The sequence below is a fragment of the Halichoerus grypus genome, chromosome 8 (genome assembly GCF_964656455.1).
Source record: "Halichoerus grypus chromosome 8, mHalGry1.hap1.1, whole genome shotgun sequence".
Lineage (NCBI taxonomy): Eukaryota > Metazoa > Chordata > Mammalia > Carnivora > Phocidae > Halichoerus > Halichoerus grypus.
The window spans coordinates 150,685,229-150,702,018 of NC_135719.1; the positions used below are offsets into that span (position 1 = coordinate 150,685,229).

At 63.4% G+C, this 16,790-nt stretch overlaps 1 protein-coding gene and 1 long non-coding RNA gene across 12 annotated transcripts in view; one reads left to right on the plus strand and one right to left on the minus strand.

The window, feature by feature from the left end:
* Positions 1-1,947: 1,947 nt before the first annotated feature.
* Positions 1,948-6,810, minus strand: LOC118549410 (uncharacterized). 4 transcript variants are annotated; one of them, XR_013440852.1, is made up of 3 exons: positions 6,441-6,810; positions 3,672-3,828; positions 1,948-3,159 (listed from the first exon to the last, which is right to left on the minus strand). It is a non-coding gene; the product is annotated as an uncharacterized LOC118549410 (long non-coding RNA). The 4 variants fall into 4 exon arrangements; XR_013440854.1 differs by having other exon boundaries at positions 1,948-3,198; XR_013440853.1 differs by lacking the exon at positions 6,441-6,810 and adding an exon at positions 4,974-5,487.
* CEP170B (centrosomal protein 170B) overlaps positions 4,915-16,790 on the plus strand; it is a 30,041-nt gene continuing 18,165 nt past the window's right edge. For 5 of the 8 annotated variants that reach the window (XM_036113698.2, XM_036113712.2, XM_036113705.2 and 2 more), the window contains exons 1-3: positions 5,669-5,821; positions 8,805-8,936; positions 16,139-16,228. In XM_036113698.2, coding sequence (XP_035969591.2) covers positions 8,832-8,936; positions 16,139-16,228 — 195 coding nt within the window. In that variant the 5' untranslated portion in view covers positions 5,669-5,821; positions 8,805-8,831. Of the gene's footprint in view, positions 4,984-5,667; positions 5,822-8,798; positions 8,937-16,103; positions 16,229-16,790 lie in introns of those variants that run through there. The other 3 variants (XM_036113726.2, XM_036113720.2, XM_036113744.2) reach the window with 3 other exon arrangements.

The window sequence follows — 16,790 nt, forward strand, 5'->3', positions numbered from 1 at the left end:
CTCCCAGCTGCTCCAGCAGCAGACAAGCCCACAGCGGGCTCCTGAGCTGGGGGCCAGTGGGACCAGGGCCTGCAGACAAGCGTGGTTCCCGTCCTCTCCCAGCCGGACAGGCCCCTGCAGGCCTGGGCAGCCGTCCTGGGGGTGTGAACAAGGAGGTGTCTCCTGGCCTCACCTCTAGGAAGGCCCAGCGCCTGGCTGCAGCTGGCCTTTGGCTTCTGGTCACCGGCAGGGGCGTGCAAGGCCCAGACTGGCCGCAGGGAAGGGAAGAACCTGTGTGGTCCCTCTGCGGGGCGTGAGTCGGGCACCCCCGCGTCCTGAGTTACGTGCCAGTACTGAGGCCACCTTCTGCAAGCCGCACTGTGCCCAGTGGTCAGGCTGGAAGCTTCTAATGCCCTGACGCTAGCGGCTAAATGCAAAAATCCAAAGGCAAGGGGACAGTCGCAGTACCCCAGGACCCCCCGTCCCTCGTGGAAGATAAGGTGGCTGGGCTGCCAGAGGCTCACTCCTGCGGGCTCGGCCAGACTCCCGGCCCGAGTCCTCGAGAGTGGGCTATGAGGCCCAGGAGGAGGCTGGTCCCAGCCCCGACCTCACCTGGAGGCTGCGGAGCCTAAGGGCTTCAAAGGGCCACCGGGCCCTGGGGCTGGGGACAGGCAACCCCGGTTCCATCTCTCTCTTTCCCTGGCTCCACTCTCACCCCTGGAGGCGGGGGTCTGCACTCTCCCCCTACAGCTGTAGGCACCAGATCAGGCCCCTGCCTGACCTTGAAGCCTTGTGTCCTTGGCCGCAAGCCCACCGGATCTGCTGGACGTTCCCTTGACTCTGGCACATTCTGCAGGGCCCTCCCGCCTTTCTCCTGACTCTCTCTTCCCTAAAGAATACAGCACACTTTGTCATCTTTAATATGGCTTCCTGGTTTAAAAAATTTCAAGCAGAGCCAAGGGTAAATGGTGGAAACAAGGTATCCCCACCCCCAGTTCCCATGTGCAGAGACCACCACCAGGACCAGACAGCATAGAGGAGTCAGAGGGGCTGTGGGTTCACTTTGAATATCAAAGAGATGGCTCTGCGCCAGTCCAGGATGCTGGTGCCCCATGCCCTAGGCTGCAGAGGGTCCAGCCTCACTCAGGGGTGGCCTTGTGTGGACACAGGTTCAGGCTGTCTCTAGCTTTGCGGTGAGGAGCAATGCAGTGATGCGAAATCATGGCTGCACTTGGTGGCACGCACGTGGCTGTTCCCACGGGAGGGATCCCAGCAGGGATGCAGGGCTGGCCGGACACCTGCCTTTGTGAGGCTGGTGGGCACTGTCCCCACCCAAACTGCACACTCCCATTTGGAGATGTAACTGGGGGTGCCTGTCTCTCTACCCCTCCCCTCCTGACCCTTTTTGAGACTTCCTAGTCTCCCTGTAGGGGAAGACTGCTACCTCCAGGGAGCACGCACTTGCTTTTCTCTGATTATGGGTGAAGTTCAGCATCTTTCAACAAATAGCTATTCCCGTTTCCTTTTGCACACATCCAGGCTGCTTGACGGACTTTCTATGAGATCGGCAGCTTTCACCTCGCTAATTTACCAGAGTGCTTTGTTAGGGGAGTCGGCTCATTGTCGAGTCGGCTCATTGTCGAGCATATGTTTTACAAAGTTTCCCCAGTTTGTCACACATCCTTGGACTTAAAAGGTTGTATCTATGCAAAATGTTGCAATTTGTAATTTAATTAGATTTATAAACTTTATTTTTAATGGCTTCTGCATTTGTATCATGCTGAGGAAAGCCTTCCTCATCCTGAGACTATTAAAGTCTCCTGTGTTTTCTTGGAATGCCTTTGTGGTTGTGGGTTTTTTTTGCACTTCTGTTTCTGGACCATAAGGATTTTATTTTGGAGATGGGAGTCCAATGGCTGCCAGTCATCCCAATACGCTTAATTAAATAACGCCCTTTTCCTCGTGGATTTTATTTTATTTATTTTTATCTTTTAAGATTTTATTTATTTATTTGACAGAGAGAGACACACAGAGAGAGGGAACACAAGCAGGGGGAGTGGGAGACAGAGAAGCAGGCTTCCCGCGGAGAAGGGAGCCCGATGTGGGGCTCGATTCCAGGATCCCAGGATCATGACCTGAGCCGAAGGCAGACGCTTAATGACTGAGCCACCCAGGCGCCCCTTCCTTGTGGATTTTAAATGCCTAATAATCATATGCTAAATGATGACACAAACCTCTGATCTGTGTGTCCAGTGAACTGCCCATAACAAAATGTTCCGGTTTGTTCTACGACAGATTCTGCCCTCCGGCAGAACTAGAGCCTTCTGTTTCAGAATTTTACAGGATCTTCTGCTTCTTTTTTTCCTTTTTTATTGTGGTAAATATACATAACATAAAATTCACCATCTTAACCATGTTTAAGGGTACAGTTCAGGGGCATTAAACACATTTACGTCATTGTGCAACCATCACAATCACCGATTTCCTGAACCTTTTTCATCTCCCCAAACTGAAACTCTGTCCCACTGAACACTCACCACCCCATCTCCCCACTCCCAGCACCCCCAATCCTACTTTCTGTCTTTGTGAGTCTGACTCCTTTAGGGACCTCATATAAGTGGAACCATGCAGTATTTGTCCTTTTGTGACTGGCTAATGTCCTCACGGTTCATCCATGTTGTAGCAGGAGCCAGGATTTCCTTCCTTTTTAAGGGTGAATAATATTTCACGGTGGGGTTGGATTCCCTTTGGCTCATCCATTCATCCATCAATGGACATTGGGTGCTGCACCTTTTGGCTACTGTGAGTAATGCTACTGTGAGCATCTGGGTCCCTGCCTTCAGTCCTTTGGGTGAAACCTCAGATGTGGAATGACTGGATCATATAATAATTCTATTTTTAAGTTTTTGAAGAACTGCCATACTGTTTCCCAGAGCAGCTGCACCATTTTATATTCCCACCAACAGTGCACAGAGTTCCAATTTCTCCACATCCTTGCCAGTACTTATTTTATCTGTTTACGTATCTACCTGTATTTCTTGATAGTATCTATCCTAATGGGTGTGAGCTGGTGTCTCGGATGATGTGGAACACCCTTCCATGTGCTTGTGGCTGTCTGTGCACTGTCCCTGGGGACATGTCCATTCTAGCACTTTCAGCCTATTTCTTCTTCTTCTTCTTCTTCTTCTTCTTCTTCTTCTTCTTCTTCTTCTTCTTCTTCTTTTAAAGATTTATTCATTTGAGAGGGAGAGAAAGAGAGAGAGCAGGGGGAGAGGCAGAGGGTGAGGGAGAGAGAGAATCTCAAGCAGACTCCCCGTCGAGCGCAGAGCCCAACACTGGGCTCCATCCCACCACCCACAGATCAGGACCTGAGCCGAAACCGAGTCAGACTCCCCACTGACCGAGCCCCTCAGCCTGTTTATTCTTGTGCCTTTATTCTCTACATGGACTTTAGAACTGGTTTGTATAGTTATAAAAAACATCTTGTAGCCACTTTTACTGGCTTGTATTCAATGTATAGATCAGTTTGTCCTGTTTTCCTTTCCCCCCAACTCCTCTGTGGGTTCCTGACTGGGTGTACCTTATTCTTTGCAGCCCCTCCCTGTGGGTCCAGGTATTCCCCCATACCTGATGGCGCCTAAAGCTGCTCCCTGGCTCTGTCCAGAACTCCTAAATATTACGGGACAGCTCACCTGCTTGTCCTCCGGGCTCTCCACCCCTGGGTCAAACTCTCAACTGCTGATCCCTGCACATCTGGTCACCTGTTTCCCAGGGACAGCAGGCTGCCCAGGTGACTGCTGGGAACCATACTTGCCTCCCCTCTCCCACTCCTTGGAGGAAGTCAGGATCCTGGCAGAAGACAGACACAAAGAGAGAAAAGGACTTTTATGAAGGGCCATTTACCAAGCTGTGTACAAGGGGTAGGTGAAGCTCTGGGTAGGGGCTGGTCCCAGAGTCCTGAGAGGGCAGGAAAGGGCCCCTGGGAAGGGGCTGGGGCCTCAGGGACATGGTAGGTCTGGATCCAGTTGGGAGTTGGGGAAATTCCCCAACCTCTGGGCTGGAGGCCAAACTCACCCGGAAGCCAGTGGAGGTGGGGGATGGGGCCACTGATGTAGTGCGGAGCTCAGAGCAGGGTGTAGAGGGAGGAGGGCAGGTCTGGGGGGCAACCGGGAATACCCAGTCCAACCTCTTCCTTCTCCTCAGTCCCCACCTTTTCCAGCCCAGGGCCTCTGGCTGGATATCTGACCATTCCCACACCCCCCACCCCCACCTTCTTGGGCACCCAGAGCTCTCTAATACCCTCATCAGGGCAGGTCTCAGCTGGTATCAAACCCTCCTGCGGCGCCACGTTGTCCTTGGGATGGAGGCCAAACTTCTTGATCACCCAGCTGCAGGTCCCTCCCCTGACCTGTTCCTCCCCCAACCCCGGGTGCCCTGGCCTCTGAGTTCTCACACGGAGCTGCCGGCGGGGCCAGCCCAGGTGGGCCGCCCGCTGCCTGGCACACTCCGTACTCTCCTAGCCCGCCCCCCCCCCGCAGGTGGGTTTCCACCTGCATGGTAGGTGCTTGAGGCTCCCTTCCATTCTCCAGGGTGTGTGCCCCCCTTCTTGCTCCCACCCACAGGGCAGGGCCTGGCACGTGGGTTTCGCGGGGACTGAGGACTATGAGGGCTGACTGTCGAGTGCCCCTGGCGGGGCGGCAGCAGGCACGGGTGCACGGCGGGTGGGCACCGTCGCAGCTCCAGCTGTCCAGGCCCTAAAGCCCAGGCTCCCCAGCACACCGCCCTCCCAACCCCTGCTCCCAGGACTTCCCTCCACTGCCGCTGCTCACCCCCGAGCCTCTGCTCAAGACCTTCCCCATACCAGGAAGGTAGGATGCCGTAGGGCAGTCCCTCCGCGAGGCGTCTCCCACGCTGCCCCCGCCCCAGCGTTAATCCCTTTCCCTCTCCCAGCCCCCGGGTCACCCGACACCAGCAAGCAGCCCGTGAGCCCTCACCCCAGGAACGGTGAGCACCTCCAGGGTCCCCAGACCCACCCCGCCCCGCGGCCCACGCCACCGTCGACGGCCACGACCCCCACCCCGAGCCCAGCCTGGAACGCCAGGTGTCTGGGAGCTGGGGGCGCGGGAGGGAGGGTTCGGGTGGGGCAAGGTGGGCCTCTGGGACTCCCTTCCCCTCCCCCAAGCTCCACCCTCATTTGGGCGGGCGGGGCTAAAGGTTAGGGGCTGGGGAACGCTCCCCGAGCTGGCTTAAGCGTTAACCCGCGGGCCCAGGGCCAGGACGCCGGGCTGCTCCGGGCCCTAGGATCCGCCTGGCAAGCGGGGCGGGTCCCCCAGCCGAGGGCGGGGCGGAGACTGGGAGGGGAGGGGGTCTGTCGGCTGGGTGTGGGAACTAGTGACCAGGGGGCGGGCGCGGGGGACCCGACCGAGACAGAGAGGGGAGGGGGTCGGGGGGGTGGGGGTGCGGGAGAGGGCACCGAGGCAGAGAGGGCACCGAGGCAGAGAGGGGAGGGGTCTGCGGGGGGCGCGGGGGCGAAGAGGGGAGGGCGCGGGGCCGAGGGCCGCGTGCACCTGGCGCCGGGGCCCGCCCTAACCTGGATTTCCGGGGGCGGGGCGGGGCGCGGGGGCGGGGCGCGGGGCGGGACGCGGGGCGGGGCGAGCGCCCGCAGACGTCAGGGACCCGCGCGCCAGGCCGCGGGCCGCCGCTCCGCCCGTGGGCTCAGCCGGGGCTGCCGCGAGCGTGCGGGCCGCGCCGGGCATGTCCTAGGCGGCGGCCCCGCCCAGCGCTCGGCCGGCGGGCGGGAGGGCCGGGGCCGCGCCGGGGCCGCGCCGGGGCCGAGCCGCAGGTAAGACGCGCGCCCCGCGCCCGCGGCGGCCGGGGCCTCCATGCGTCCGCACCTGCGCCCGCCGGGCCGCGCGGGGATGGAGACGGGCGGGGGGCAGGGGCCGGGGGAGCAGGTCCCGTCCGGGCTGGACAAAGGCGTGGGGACGGCGGCCGCGGGCGCACCTGGCCGGGCCGGTACCGCCGCCGCGGAGGCGGCCCAGGTCTGCGCCAGGCGGGGAGGGGCGCCCGGCGCTCGTCTGCTCGGCCTGGAGAGGGGGGCGCAGGCCCGGGCGCCGGGGTCCCCGCCCAGGCACCGGCTCGGCCATGGCTGCCCCGGCGAGCGCTGATTCAGAAGGCGCCGCTCCCTCCCCCTCCAGGCCCGGCCGCCGCCCGGCCTGGTCTCTCCTGCCGCGGTCCCTCCCTCCGTCCTCCTCCTCGTTTCCCTTGTCGCCGCCGTCTCTCCGCTGTCCCTGCCTCCTCTCTCGGCCTGTTCCCGGCCTCCGTTCCGTCTGCTCCTTCTAGCCGCCCGCCCGCCCGCCCCAGCTCCTGCCGCTCCCAGCCCCTGCCCCCATCCGTTCCCTCTCCCGGTCCCGGCCAGCTCCCAGCCCCTGCCCCCGGGCGGCTCCACCTTCCCTCCTTACCTCCTGGCGGGTGGCTTTTCTGGCTGGGGCGGCCGTGGGGACAAGTTTGGGGTGTTTATTATTCTCCCTCCTAGCAACGATGGCCAGGCCAGCCCCGATCCGGCCGCAGGCTGTTTGGGAACATCCTCAGTTCCCCGGCCTGAGCCTCTTCAGGGTGGGCTGGTAGTGAGTGGCAGGGGTGGCCTGGCCGCATAACCAGGCTCTCAGGGCTTGGCCTCCCTTTGCTGTAAACCGAGGCTGTGGCGTCCTCTGGGTGGGGTCGCTGCCTATTGGAGCCGGTAGCAGGTGATGGAAGAGTGTGGGATGTGGGGGCTGGGAAGGGCAGTGATGGGGCTGTGATGGGGCAGGGGCCCCTCCCCCCCGCTGCCCGAAGGAGGGGTTTTAGAGGAGGCTGGGGTTGTGGAGGCCTCCGGAGCCCTGCAGGGGAGGGGGTGGAGGTCCCCTGCTCCTCCCTTCGCCTCTAGTGCATGCCCCTCTGGCCAGACTCTGAGGAAGTGCCTGGGGCTTTGGGGAGGGGGTTCTGGCAGACTTCTCCTGGGGTGGGTTTTCCCACATCCTCCCACCTGCTTGGCCCAGGTGACATGAGGGTATGCCAAGGGATACGTGGTCACTTGGGCCTCCATGGCCTTGCTCACTGCCCACCCAGAAGGCAGCTGACAGCTGGGGCCTCTGGCTGTGGGTACTGCAGGGACAGGGACCGGGGATGCCCCCACTGCTCCCACCATTGCTTCTCTCCCTTCTTGTCTAATCTCCTGTCTGTGCTCCATCCTCTGAGTCACACTGTGGCTTCAGGACCTCCAGGGCTGGCCATGTGGCACCTGCCCATGCCCTTCCAGTGTGTCCCCTGCTCTGCTCAGTGCTCCGCTCATGGTGTTTTTGAAATTCTTCATGACTTTTGGACAAGGCTACCACATTTCACTTTGCGCTGAGCCTCCCGGAGATGAAGCAGGTCCTGGAACTACCTTTTGGCTCCAGCACCGGCCACAGGACTCCCCGAGCCTTGTGACCCATGTCTCTGCACTGGTTCTCTCTGCCTGGACCACAGTCCCCAGACGTTCACATGCCCACTTCGTCCACCTGCTCCTGTCCCTGCTCCAGCATTGCTCAGATGTCCCCTTCCCAGGGAGCCTTCCCAGACCCCCCACCCCTCCCTCCCTGCTTCGGTTTTCCTCTGGGACACTCACACCTTCTCAGAGCCTTTCACCTTTGCTGCCTGCCTCCACGGCTGGTGGGAAGGCTGGTGGTGCGGGTCACAGCTGTCTCAGAGCCCAGGACGCCCCTCGGCACATGGCGGTGCTCGGGATGTGATTTATCCAGTGTGTGTGTGTGTGTGTGTGTGTGTGTGTGTGTATTTCAGCAGTATGCGTGTTTGTATGGAGAAGAGCGGCCAGGACACTTGTGGGCGGTGCTCTGGATACGCAGGAGGCCATGTGCACACGTGTGTCCCATGAGCGTGTGTGCGTGTTTGGTGTCCACACACAGGTACCACTGTGGTGACACAGCTCTGGGGCTCCGGGTGAGCAAGGCACCTGTGTGAGAGCGTGTGCGTGCGGGCTGCACGGGGGCCTCAGGCCACCCCAGGGCCTGGTCTTGGGTGACATTGGCCCTTGTTGTCACTCAGATTGCCCCCACTGTGCCCCTCAAGCTACCGTGGTGCTTCCTTGCCCATCTTGACCATACCAGCCCCTCACAATGCCCCCGGGACCTCGGGCACCGGGCACCACCTCCGTCACCTGCTGCCTTGGTCACCTGGTACTGTCCTGGCTTGGGGACCTCAGCAGGATGGCTGCAGTGGCCACCAAGGGCTGTTTGGTCGCCTCCAAGTGATCAGTGTGTTGATGGCTCGGGGCTCCTATCCTCAGCTGTCTCCTCCTGGCCCTCCTTGCCAGGCCCACCCCAGAGTGTCCAGCTAGGGGAAACAGATCCCCTGGTGCACAGTATGTGTCCTGGGATGGGGTCTGGCCCTGTGCACCTGGTGTTGTGGGGACCCCGATGGGCCATGCCGAGTCCCACTCGAGCTGTTCCTGGTCGGGTCATGAGGGCATGTGCGGCTCCACACGTGGGCAGCGTGGCCTGTGCCTCGTCGTAGACTCAACGCCTGGCATCTAGGAGGGAGAGGAGAGGGGCCTAGAGCACAAGGGAGGACTGGGAGAACTTAGCTGGGGAAGGCGGCCACAGGGGCAGGCATCCTTAGGGAAGGGCGGGTGGCCTAGTATGGCTGGGGCCCAGCGTGTCCAGGGGTGGCCGCTGCGTGGCCAAGGGGTGCTTGAACCTCCAGTGGGGGCAGGATCTGTGCTGGACCTTTCGTGTCCAGGGGCTGGGGCCAAGGGAGGGAAACCTGCTCTAATGCCTCCTTCCCCCCAGGGCCGGACAGCCCTGGCCAGTGCCAAGATGAGTGTCACCTCCTGGTTTCTGGTGAGCAGCAGTGGTACCCGCCACCGGCTTCCACGAGAGCTCATCTTCGTGGGGCGTGATGAGTGTGAGCTCATGCTGCAGGTGAGTGTGAGCCCCTTGGGGCTGAGAAGGCAGGTCCAGGACCCGGGCCAGGGAGGCGCCCATCCTACTCGCAGGACACCTGGGGGGAGCCCTCAAGGCGGCCCTGGGCCTGGGTGTCTCCACCTGGACCCTGGACCCACAGCTGGGCATGTGCAGGCCTGAGTGTGTGCTCACGAGGCTGGGCCCTGCCTCTGCATATTGGAGCTTTTCTGACAGGAAGGTGTTTAGGCGCCTGTCAGGTTCTCAAGGCACCGGGGACCCACCTTTGGAAGGTGCTGGAAATCTATCCATATCCTTGTTGTCTGGGGCCCCAGCTGGGCCACGAACGGAGCGGGGAGCCCCAGGGCCATCTGGGGCCATCAGAGCTGTCCAGGAGAAGACTGGTGCCCCTTTGAGGCACCCTGGGGTGGGGAAGGGGCCTTTCTTGGACAGAAAAGGCTGGTGGGGCCAGGGCACCATGCTCTTGACCGTCAGGACTTTCAGGCCCTGGGTTTCAGAGTGTGGGTTTGGCTTCCGTGGGGCTCACGTATCTGGCTATTTGGGAACAAGGAGGGTTCAGGTGTCCTTTTCCCTGCACCTCATGGGTGTGATTGAGTCGGGCTTCCTGCAGCCCTGCCCCCGCCGTGGCACATGGGCCGCTGTCCCCCAAGCCCCCCAAGCTCATGCCCCCGACCACGGTGTCCTGGGTGGGCCGCTCGGGTGCAGGGTGAGGCCTGGCTCAGGCCCTGGCTCCCTTGTGTGAGCCTGGCTGCTGTCGCCCACTCCCCGGGACACCTGGGGCTTGGGCTGCAGACGGGTGCTCCACCACGCACACGCACACTTGGGCAGCAGACGTCCGCCTCCGTCTCCTGAGGGCAAGCCCATCCCTGTCTGGACACCCTGGCTTCTCCCTGAAGGTCCTCGGACTTGCTTGGCTAGACTGGCCAAGTTCCTGCGTCAGGTCTGGTTGCTGGGCCTCTGGAGTGTCTTTAATCTGGAACAGTCTGTCCTCTTATTTCTCATCACGCCTTTGGAAGCTGGGGAGACTGAGTCAGTGACTGTACGGGGGTGGGCGGATGTCTTCCATAAAGACCGGGGCACGTCTCTGAGGCCTCTCGGGCCGCACACCTCCTGGCCGCGGAGCAGCCCGAGGACCGCGAGGCAGCCGGCGTGGGCACCAGGGGGTCTTCCTCGTGGCCTCGAAATGTCAGTCTCCTGTCGTTCTCACGTGTCACGACATAGCCTCGGCTTATTAAAAACCATTTACAGGTAGAAAGCGCGCTCCGAGCTCGCGGTGCGCACAAAGCAGGCGGCAGGCTCGGTCGCACCCCTGGCGTCTTGAGCGGCCCCGCCGAGGTCTGGATGTGGCTGGCGGCTCCTGACGGAGACGCGGAACGTGACCCCTGTTCTCTGTCGCTGGAGGCGGGTCTGAAAACGTGCTGGGTCCCTGACCCTGGCAAGGTGCCGTGCGCCTGGGTAGCGTGTTGATGGCTTTGCTGGTCTACCTGGGGTGGCCAGGAGGGCCTCTTGGAGACCAGGGCCCGGCGTGGGTGTTTTCCCTGCCCACTGCCTGGCTCTGTCCCCTGCACCAGGGCCTCACTCTGCTTGCTGCTGTTCCCAGGGATTGGTGCAGAGGCTTCTGGGGCAGGAGGTGGGGATCAGGGTGCTCAAGTGAGCTTCGGTCCAGTTCCAGTTCTGGTTCGTTGGTGGGGGAGCCTTGAGCCGGGCAGGAGCAGCGGGCACTTCTCAGCCCTTCATGCAGGTCCAGCCCCAGGCTCGGGTGCACCTTGCTGTCCTCCGGCACCTGGGGAAACTGAGGCTCCAGGAGGTCATGCATGCAGTCCACCCCTGCAGCCTCCCTTTCTCCCTGGGCCCTGAGCTCCTGGGCGGGTCCACCCCTTGCGTCTCCCGGAGGTGCCCTCACACCCGTGGCTTGGTGTCCCCATCTGCTCAGGTGATTCACATAATGTCCTTGCCTCTCCTTCCCCAGCCTCTAGCCCCTGCAGTCATAGCCTGTGTGGGCCTCACCCAGGCAGCCCCAGCTCCGTGCAAAATCACCATCCTCCATCTCCTCCAGCAGGGTCCCCGCCAGTGTCCCCGCCAGTGGTCCCGGGACACACCCTGACCTTCCCTCTCCCTTACTTGTGCTTCGGGCATCCACAGGCAGCGCTGCCACCGCGCCCGGGCTCAGGGACAGGCACACTGGTGGATCCCGGCCTCGCCCTACAGCTGCCCTGCCCCGGCCCCTCTGCTCAGGTGCCCCCCCCGCCCCCACTCATCCTTCCCTGCCAGCTCACCCCCTCCCTGCCTCGTCCCCCCGGAGGCCCGGGCCTCCCCTCTGTGGGGTCTGTGTCCTCGTCCCCGTGTTGTCACTCCACGTTATGACGGAGCACTGCACTCTCCCAGCGCCTGGAGGGCCCTGCAGAGACCCTGCCTCCTGGGGTCACTGCTCCGGGGTGGGGCCGGCCACACCCAAGTAAGGGGACCAGATGAGTCCCCAGAGCAGAAGCCCGCAGGAGGTGGCACTGGGAACGGGATGGGGGGCCGTGGGCCCGACTGGACACTCAGGAGGGGGAGGGGCACGGAGGGCTGGCACAGGTGCCAGGCGGGGTGCGGCCTCGACAGGGCACAGGGAGGAGGCAGTGCAGGGAGGCTGGGGGGCCGGGGGCTGTCCAGGGGGCCTGGGCCGCAAATGAGGCAGGAGGGGCTGTGGCTTGTTGGACTCGGGGGGCAGTGGAAGGTGGGGGGGCGTGTGTGAGGCAGAGCCGGCCATCCTGGCCATGTGCCGCCCCACACTGTCCAAGTGTGGCACAGAGCTGGTGCCCCGCCGGCGTGAGTGTGGATGCGGGCCGCCGGCTGTGGCTCTTGCTCTGGGGCAGGGCGTGTGCCTGTGCATGCGGGCGTGTGTGTGTGTGCGCGCGCCCGTGCACACGCGTGTGTGTGGGGGTGTGCCTGTGCACGTTCACGTGTGTGGGGGGCGTGTGCCTGTGCACACGTGTGTGGGGGTGTGTCCCTGTGCACGCGTGTGTGTGGGGTGTGCCTGTGCACGTTCACGTGTGTGGGGGCGTGTGCCTGTGCACGCGTGTGGGGGGTGTGTCCCTGTGCACGCGTGTGTGGGGCGTGTGCCTGTGCACGTGTGTGCCTGTGTACGCGTGTGGGGGCGTGTGCCTTGCATGCGTGTGTGGGGGCGTGTCCCTGTGCACGTGTGTGTGCGCCTGTGTACGCGTGGGGGGCGTGTCTGTGCACGCGTGTGGGGGCGTGTCTGTGCACGCGTGTGTGGGGTGTGTGCGCATGCATGTGGGGGCGTGTCTGTGCACACGCGTGTGGGGGCGTGTCTGCACGCGTGTGTGGGGGCATGTGCCTGTGCACACGTGTGTGTGCACGTGCATGCCTCTGTGCTTGTGCACAGGTGTCTTCCCCGCTTCTGCCCGGTTTGACCTGTGGGAGTAGCAGCCGGGGTCTGTCTGCTCGCGTCCTCACGCGGAGACCACAGCCCCAAGCCGGGAGCCCTCTGTGCGCGAGCCAGCTGAGCCCATCTGCGGTGGACGTGGGTGATGCCGGGTGCTGACTGGTGGGAGGGTGTGCCCAGAGCCCTGGGTTTTGACCGCTGCCAGGATCAGGCTGACCTGGGCAGGGCTTTCTCCATGGAGGGAGTCACGTAAAGTTTGGAAGCACTTCTTTGTTCCTTTTAAAGTGAGTATAATTAGACTCTTTTTCAAATATCTATATGTTTAGAGTTTGTTAGGGTCATTTTATTCCCCTGTTCCACAATCTCTCCCTTCGTGCAGGACACAGCTGCTTTGTGTCCTGTGAAGTCTCAAATCCAGGGCTAAGGGGCTGCTTCCATCTTCCCTGGGTGGGTGTCCAGCCCCTGAGCTCCTGGGCCTGGTGGAACTGGGGTCTGCTTCTGGCTTGGGGTGTCGGGGCTGGGAGGGAGGTTTCTGGTCCTGGAGCCCTTCTCCGCCTGCTCCCCATCAGTCCTGGTGCTACCCGCAATCTGGGAAGGGGGTTTTGTAGGAGCTGTGCCTGGTGCTAGAGCCCTGGCCGGGAGTGGAGGCTGGGCCTGGGGACTGGAGGGGGCGGCCCAGGCTCTAGGGGCAAGTCGGGGGGCACTGTGCAAGGTCCAAGGACCAGAAGATTGGTGGGGTGGGTGGGGGTGGTCCTTGGCAAAGGACCCAGGTCCAAGAAGGGGCATGGCATCTCCAAAACCCAGAGAGCGGTCTGGCCAGAGGGCTGGCCAGGCCAGGGCAGGGCAGGAAGGTTTGGAGAGGCCTCTGTGGCCCGTGGCTCGTGGGACAAGGCTAGCCTTTCCTCTCAGGCTGGCCAGGAGCCTCAGGAAGTTTCTGCAAAAGAGTGATGGGCATGGCTGACGGGGACTGGGAGGATGGGAGAAAGATGGCTGCAGGGGGTAGGTTGACGGGGAAGGCCAGTGGGTGCCTGGGGGCAAGGGGCTGCAGTTGGAACCTCAGCTGCGGGCCCTCCTGGGGGAAGGCTGTAGGGCCAGGTGGGCAGGGAGGGAGGAATCCGGTTTGGCCCGGCTGGGCTGAGTCCGGGAGTTGGGGGTCTGAGGCTTGCGGGTGGGGAGGGAGTTGTTCAGGCTGGGAGGTCAGCCCAGCAGCCTCCCTAGGGGGTTACTCCTTGGCAGAGGTGGGGTCTGAGCCTGAGGGACAGCATGCCCTTGCTGCTGCCTCCCCTGTCCGCCTCTGGCCGGCTCGTACCGCGCTGCGTGCTGGTGTGGGGCTGGCCAGAGCCCCGTGGTATACCCCTGCCCAGTGCCCCTCCCAGGCCGGCAGCACCCCTGCGGTGTGATACCTGGTGCACAATGGCCACAGCCCACCCCCAGGCTCACTTTCCAGAGACGGGGGGCTCTTTGGCACCCGCGGTGTCCAGCAGGGCTGAGGTGGGCAGCTGGCCTGATCTCGAGCCCTGGGCGCTGCTTGGGAAAGGGCGCAGGAGGAGGTGAGCCCCCAGACTCCTCTGCAAGTACTGTTTTCTCAGCTGCCGGCTGGACACGAGGCTGCCCATGGGGCGGTTCACCGGCCGGGGTGAGACGAGCCTGAGCACTCATGCTCCCCCAGGGAGCTGCTGGTTTTGTCAGCCCCACTGCAGCCGGGAGACTGAGGCCCAGGTAAGGGTGTGCCAGGGTCCCCCGCCTGTGCCGGGCCGGGGAGGCCCAGGCCAGGGCCAGTGGGGGGCTGCAGTGCCGGGCCGGCTTTGGGGGTAGGTGAGCGCTGGGCCAGCCTGCATCCGGGACAGGGAGGGGCGTCTGATGGAGGATGGGGTGCCTGGCACCCAGGGAAGAGGCTGTGGCCGGAGCTGTCTGGCCGTGGGTGCCAACTCTGGGTGAGGAATTCAGGGTGGGGGCAGAGGTGAGGCCTGGGGGGAGAGGCAGTAGGTCTCGAGCTTAGACTCACCTGGTCGGAGGCTGTCGTTCTGGGAGATGCGTTGGCACCGGGAGCCCCCCCAGGCTGTCCTGGGGGCTCCTCAGGGCAGACGCCGACGCCAGGCTGCGGTGCTGACCCGTGTCCCTCGAGCAGCCTGGGGCAGAAGGCCCAGGGGTGGCCTCTGTGTTAGGGAGGCTCCTGCTGGCACCACTGACTGCTCTATGATCTCGCCCCTGCACCCCTGTTCCCTTCCAGAGGACCGAAGGCCCATTCCCTCCTCATGCCACTCCCCCCAGGTTCCCCACTGCGGCGGCATCCTTGGGGATCCAGCTGGCTGCCTGGGGCCTCTGAGTGCGGGCAGGGCTGGAGCATGCAGGCTGCTGCTGGGGCTGAGGGCACAGCCCCTACGAGCCTGCCCCCGACCGTCTGCCTTCCAGGGCTCTTGGCACATCTGCCAAGCTGAGGGACCAGAGCCCACCCCCACCCCCACCTTGCTGTGTCCTTGGGCCTCTGGGTGAGGCAGGGGCTTCTAGTCCTTGGGAGGGTGCTGGGGCCGCCCCTGGAAGCCAGGGAAAAAGTGGGCTCTGTGGGGACCAGCCGCCTCGGGGAGGAAGGGTCTGGACACTCACCTGTGGGAACGGAGAAGCCTGGTGGTATGGTGACACAGGGACTCGGGTCCTGGGCCACCACCTCATGGGCTAGGGGCCATCCTATGGCGGGCCGCGGAGAGCAGGTGCGCAGCCCTGTCGTTCCCACGCAGGTGCTCTGCAGGTGGGTCTGGGTGTCTTGTGGAGGCGCCGTCTGGCAGGTCCACGGGGTCCCGCGCTGTCATCCTAGCAGGTCTGGACATCTAGATTGGCTGGTTCTCCTGGCCTGTCCAGGGGCTGGTCCCCAGGCCTGTGTCTCCTTAGGTGGCCAGAGGGGGATGCAGGGGCCACCCAGATGCCCCGGGCGTCGGCTGAGTGGGTGTGGGGGGGCGGTGGTTCGCTCTGTGCCAAGGCCGCTGGCCTCGTGGCTAGGAGGTGGCCTGTGCTGGCGGGGCCTCCGCGAAGAGCGTGCGACCCCGTGACCCTATCCCGGCCTCTGCACCACGAGCCCTAGCAGGGGAGAGGTGTGCTGGACTGGCCTGTGTTCTTCCGGCTGACTGTGTGAGGGGGCTGCGTGACCGGCCTGGGGAGGGGTCCTGAGAGGGTTGGGGGCCGGGGACAGGTTGGCAGCGCTCAGCATGCCCGTGTGTGGCAGGGTGTGCGTAGGAGGCGTGTGAGCCCTGTGCACGCGGGCACGTAGCTGTAGGGTCTGAGGTTCATCCTGCACGTGCGTGAGCAGCCCGGGGGGAGGCTGTGCCCGTGGCGCTGCCCAGGAGTGGGGGGAGGCCTGTCCCTGGACCCCCCCAGCCCTGCGGTCCTCCCTGTGGCTCTGCCTGCCCCCACCTGGCCGTGGGGGTGCGCAGCATGTCCCAGGTGACCAGAGGTGCCCCCCCTCCCACGGCTGACCCAGGGTGGGGGGCACTGGCCTGTTGGCGCTGCAGCGGCTGGGCAGAAAACGAGGGGCCCGGGTGGCAGCAGTGGGGTGGGCGGACCTGGCCTTGGCATCTCAGCAAATCCCCATGGCCTGTTCCAGGGGTTGGGACAGCTGGCCGAGTCAAGCCTGGGTGGGCTCTCTGGGACACACACACCCAAGGTGTGGGGGCGTGGGCTGGACCTTGTGGGCTCCCAGGCCCAGCTGGCTGGCGTTGGCAGTGCGGTGGGGTGGAGGATGGGGTTCTTGCTGGGATTTCCTCTGCCTCCTGGGCCTCACCTCGCAGGGAAGGCCAGCTGAGGGCAGTCTGTGTGTCCCCAGTCCCGCAGCGTGGACAAGCAGCATGCTGTCATCAACTACGATCAGGACAGGGATGAGCACTGGGTGAAGGACCTGGGAAGCCTGAACGGGGTGAGTGCAAGCGGCAAGGGGTGCTCTGTGCTGGCCCCGCCTCTGTCGTGACCCCGCCCCTCGGCTAGCCCCACCCCATTCATGACCCCGCCCCTGCCACGACCCAGCCCTCTGCTGGCCCCGCCCCCTTTCATGACCTTTGTCTGTCTGCTGGCCCCGCCTCCTTTTGTGATGGCCACACCCCTCTTCATGACACCCCGCCCCCCATAGTAGCCCCACCTGTCTTCCCCACCCCAGCTCCTGCACTCTGCCCCTTATCATGGCCTATTTCTCCGCCTTGACCCCACTCCTCTTCGTGATCTACCCTCTATGTTGGCCCCGCCCCCTTCCCGGGCCCCACTCCAGCTCTGCCCACCTGCTGTGGTCCCCTTCCCCTCCGTGACCACATCCCTCTGCTCCGTCCCCGCCTGAGCTCCTCCAGGATCTGCTGCTCAGGTGGGGAGGAAGCCACCTTCAGGTGCAGTGGCCCCATGGCCTCCTTGGGAGGCTCCCTGTGGGGCAGGGCTGTTCTGGGGGGAGAGGGCCCTAGGGAGGGTGGGAGACATTGGACCTCCTGCAGGCT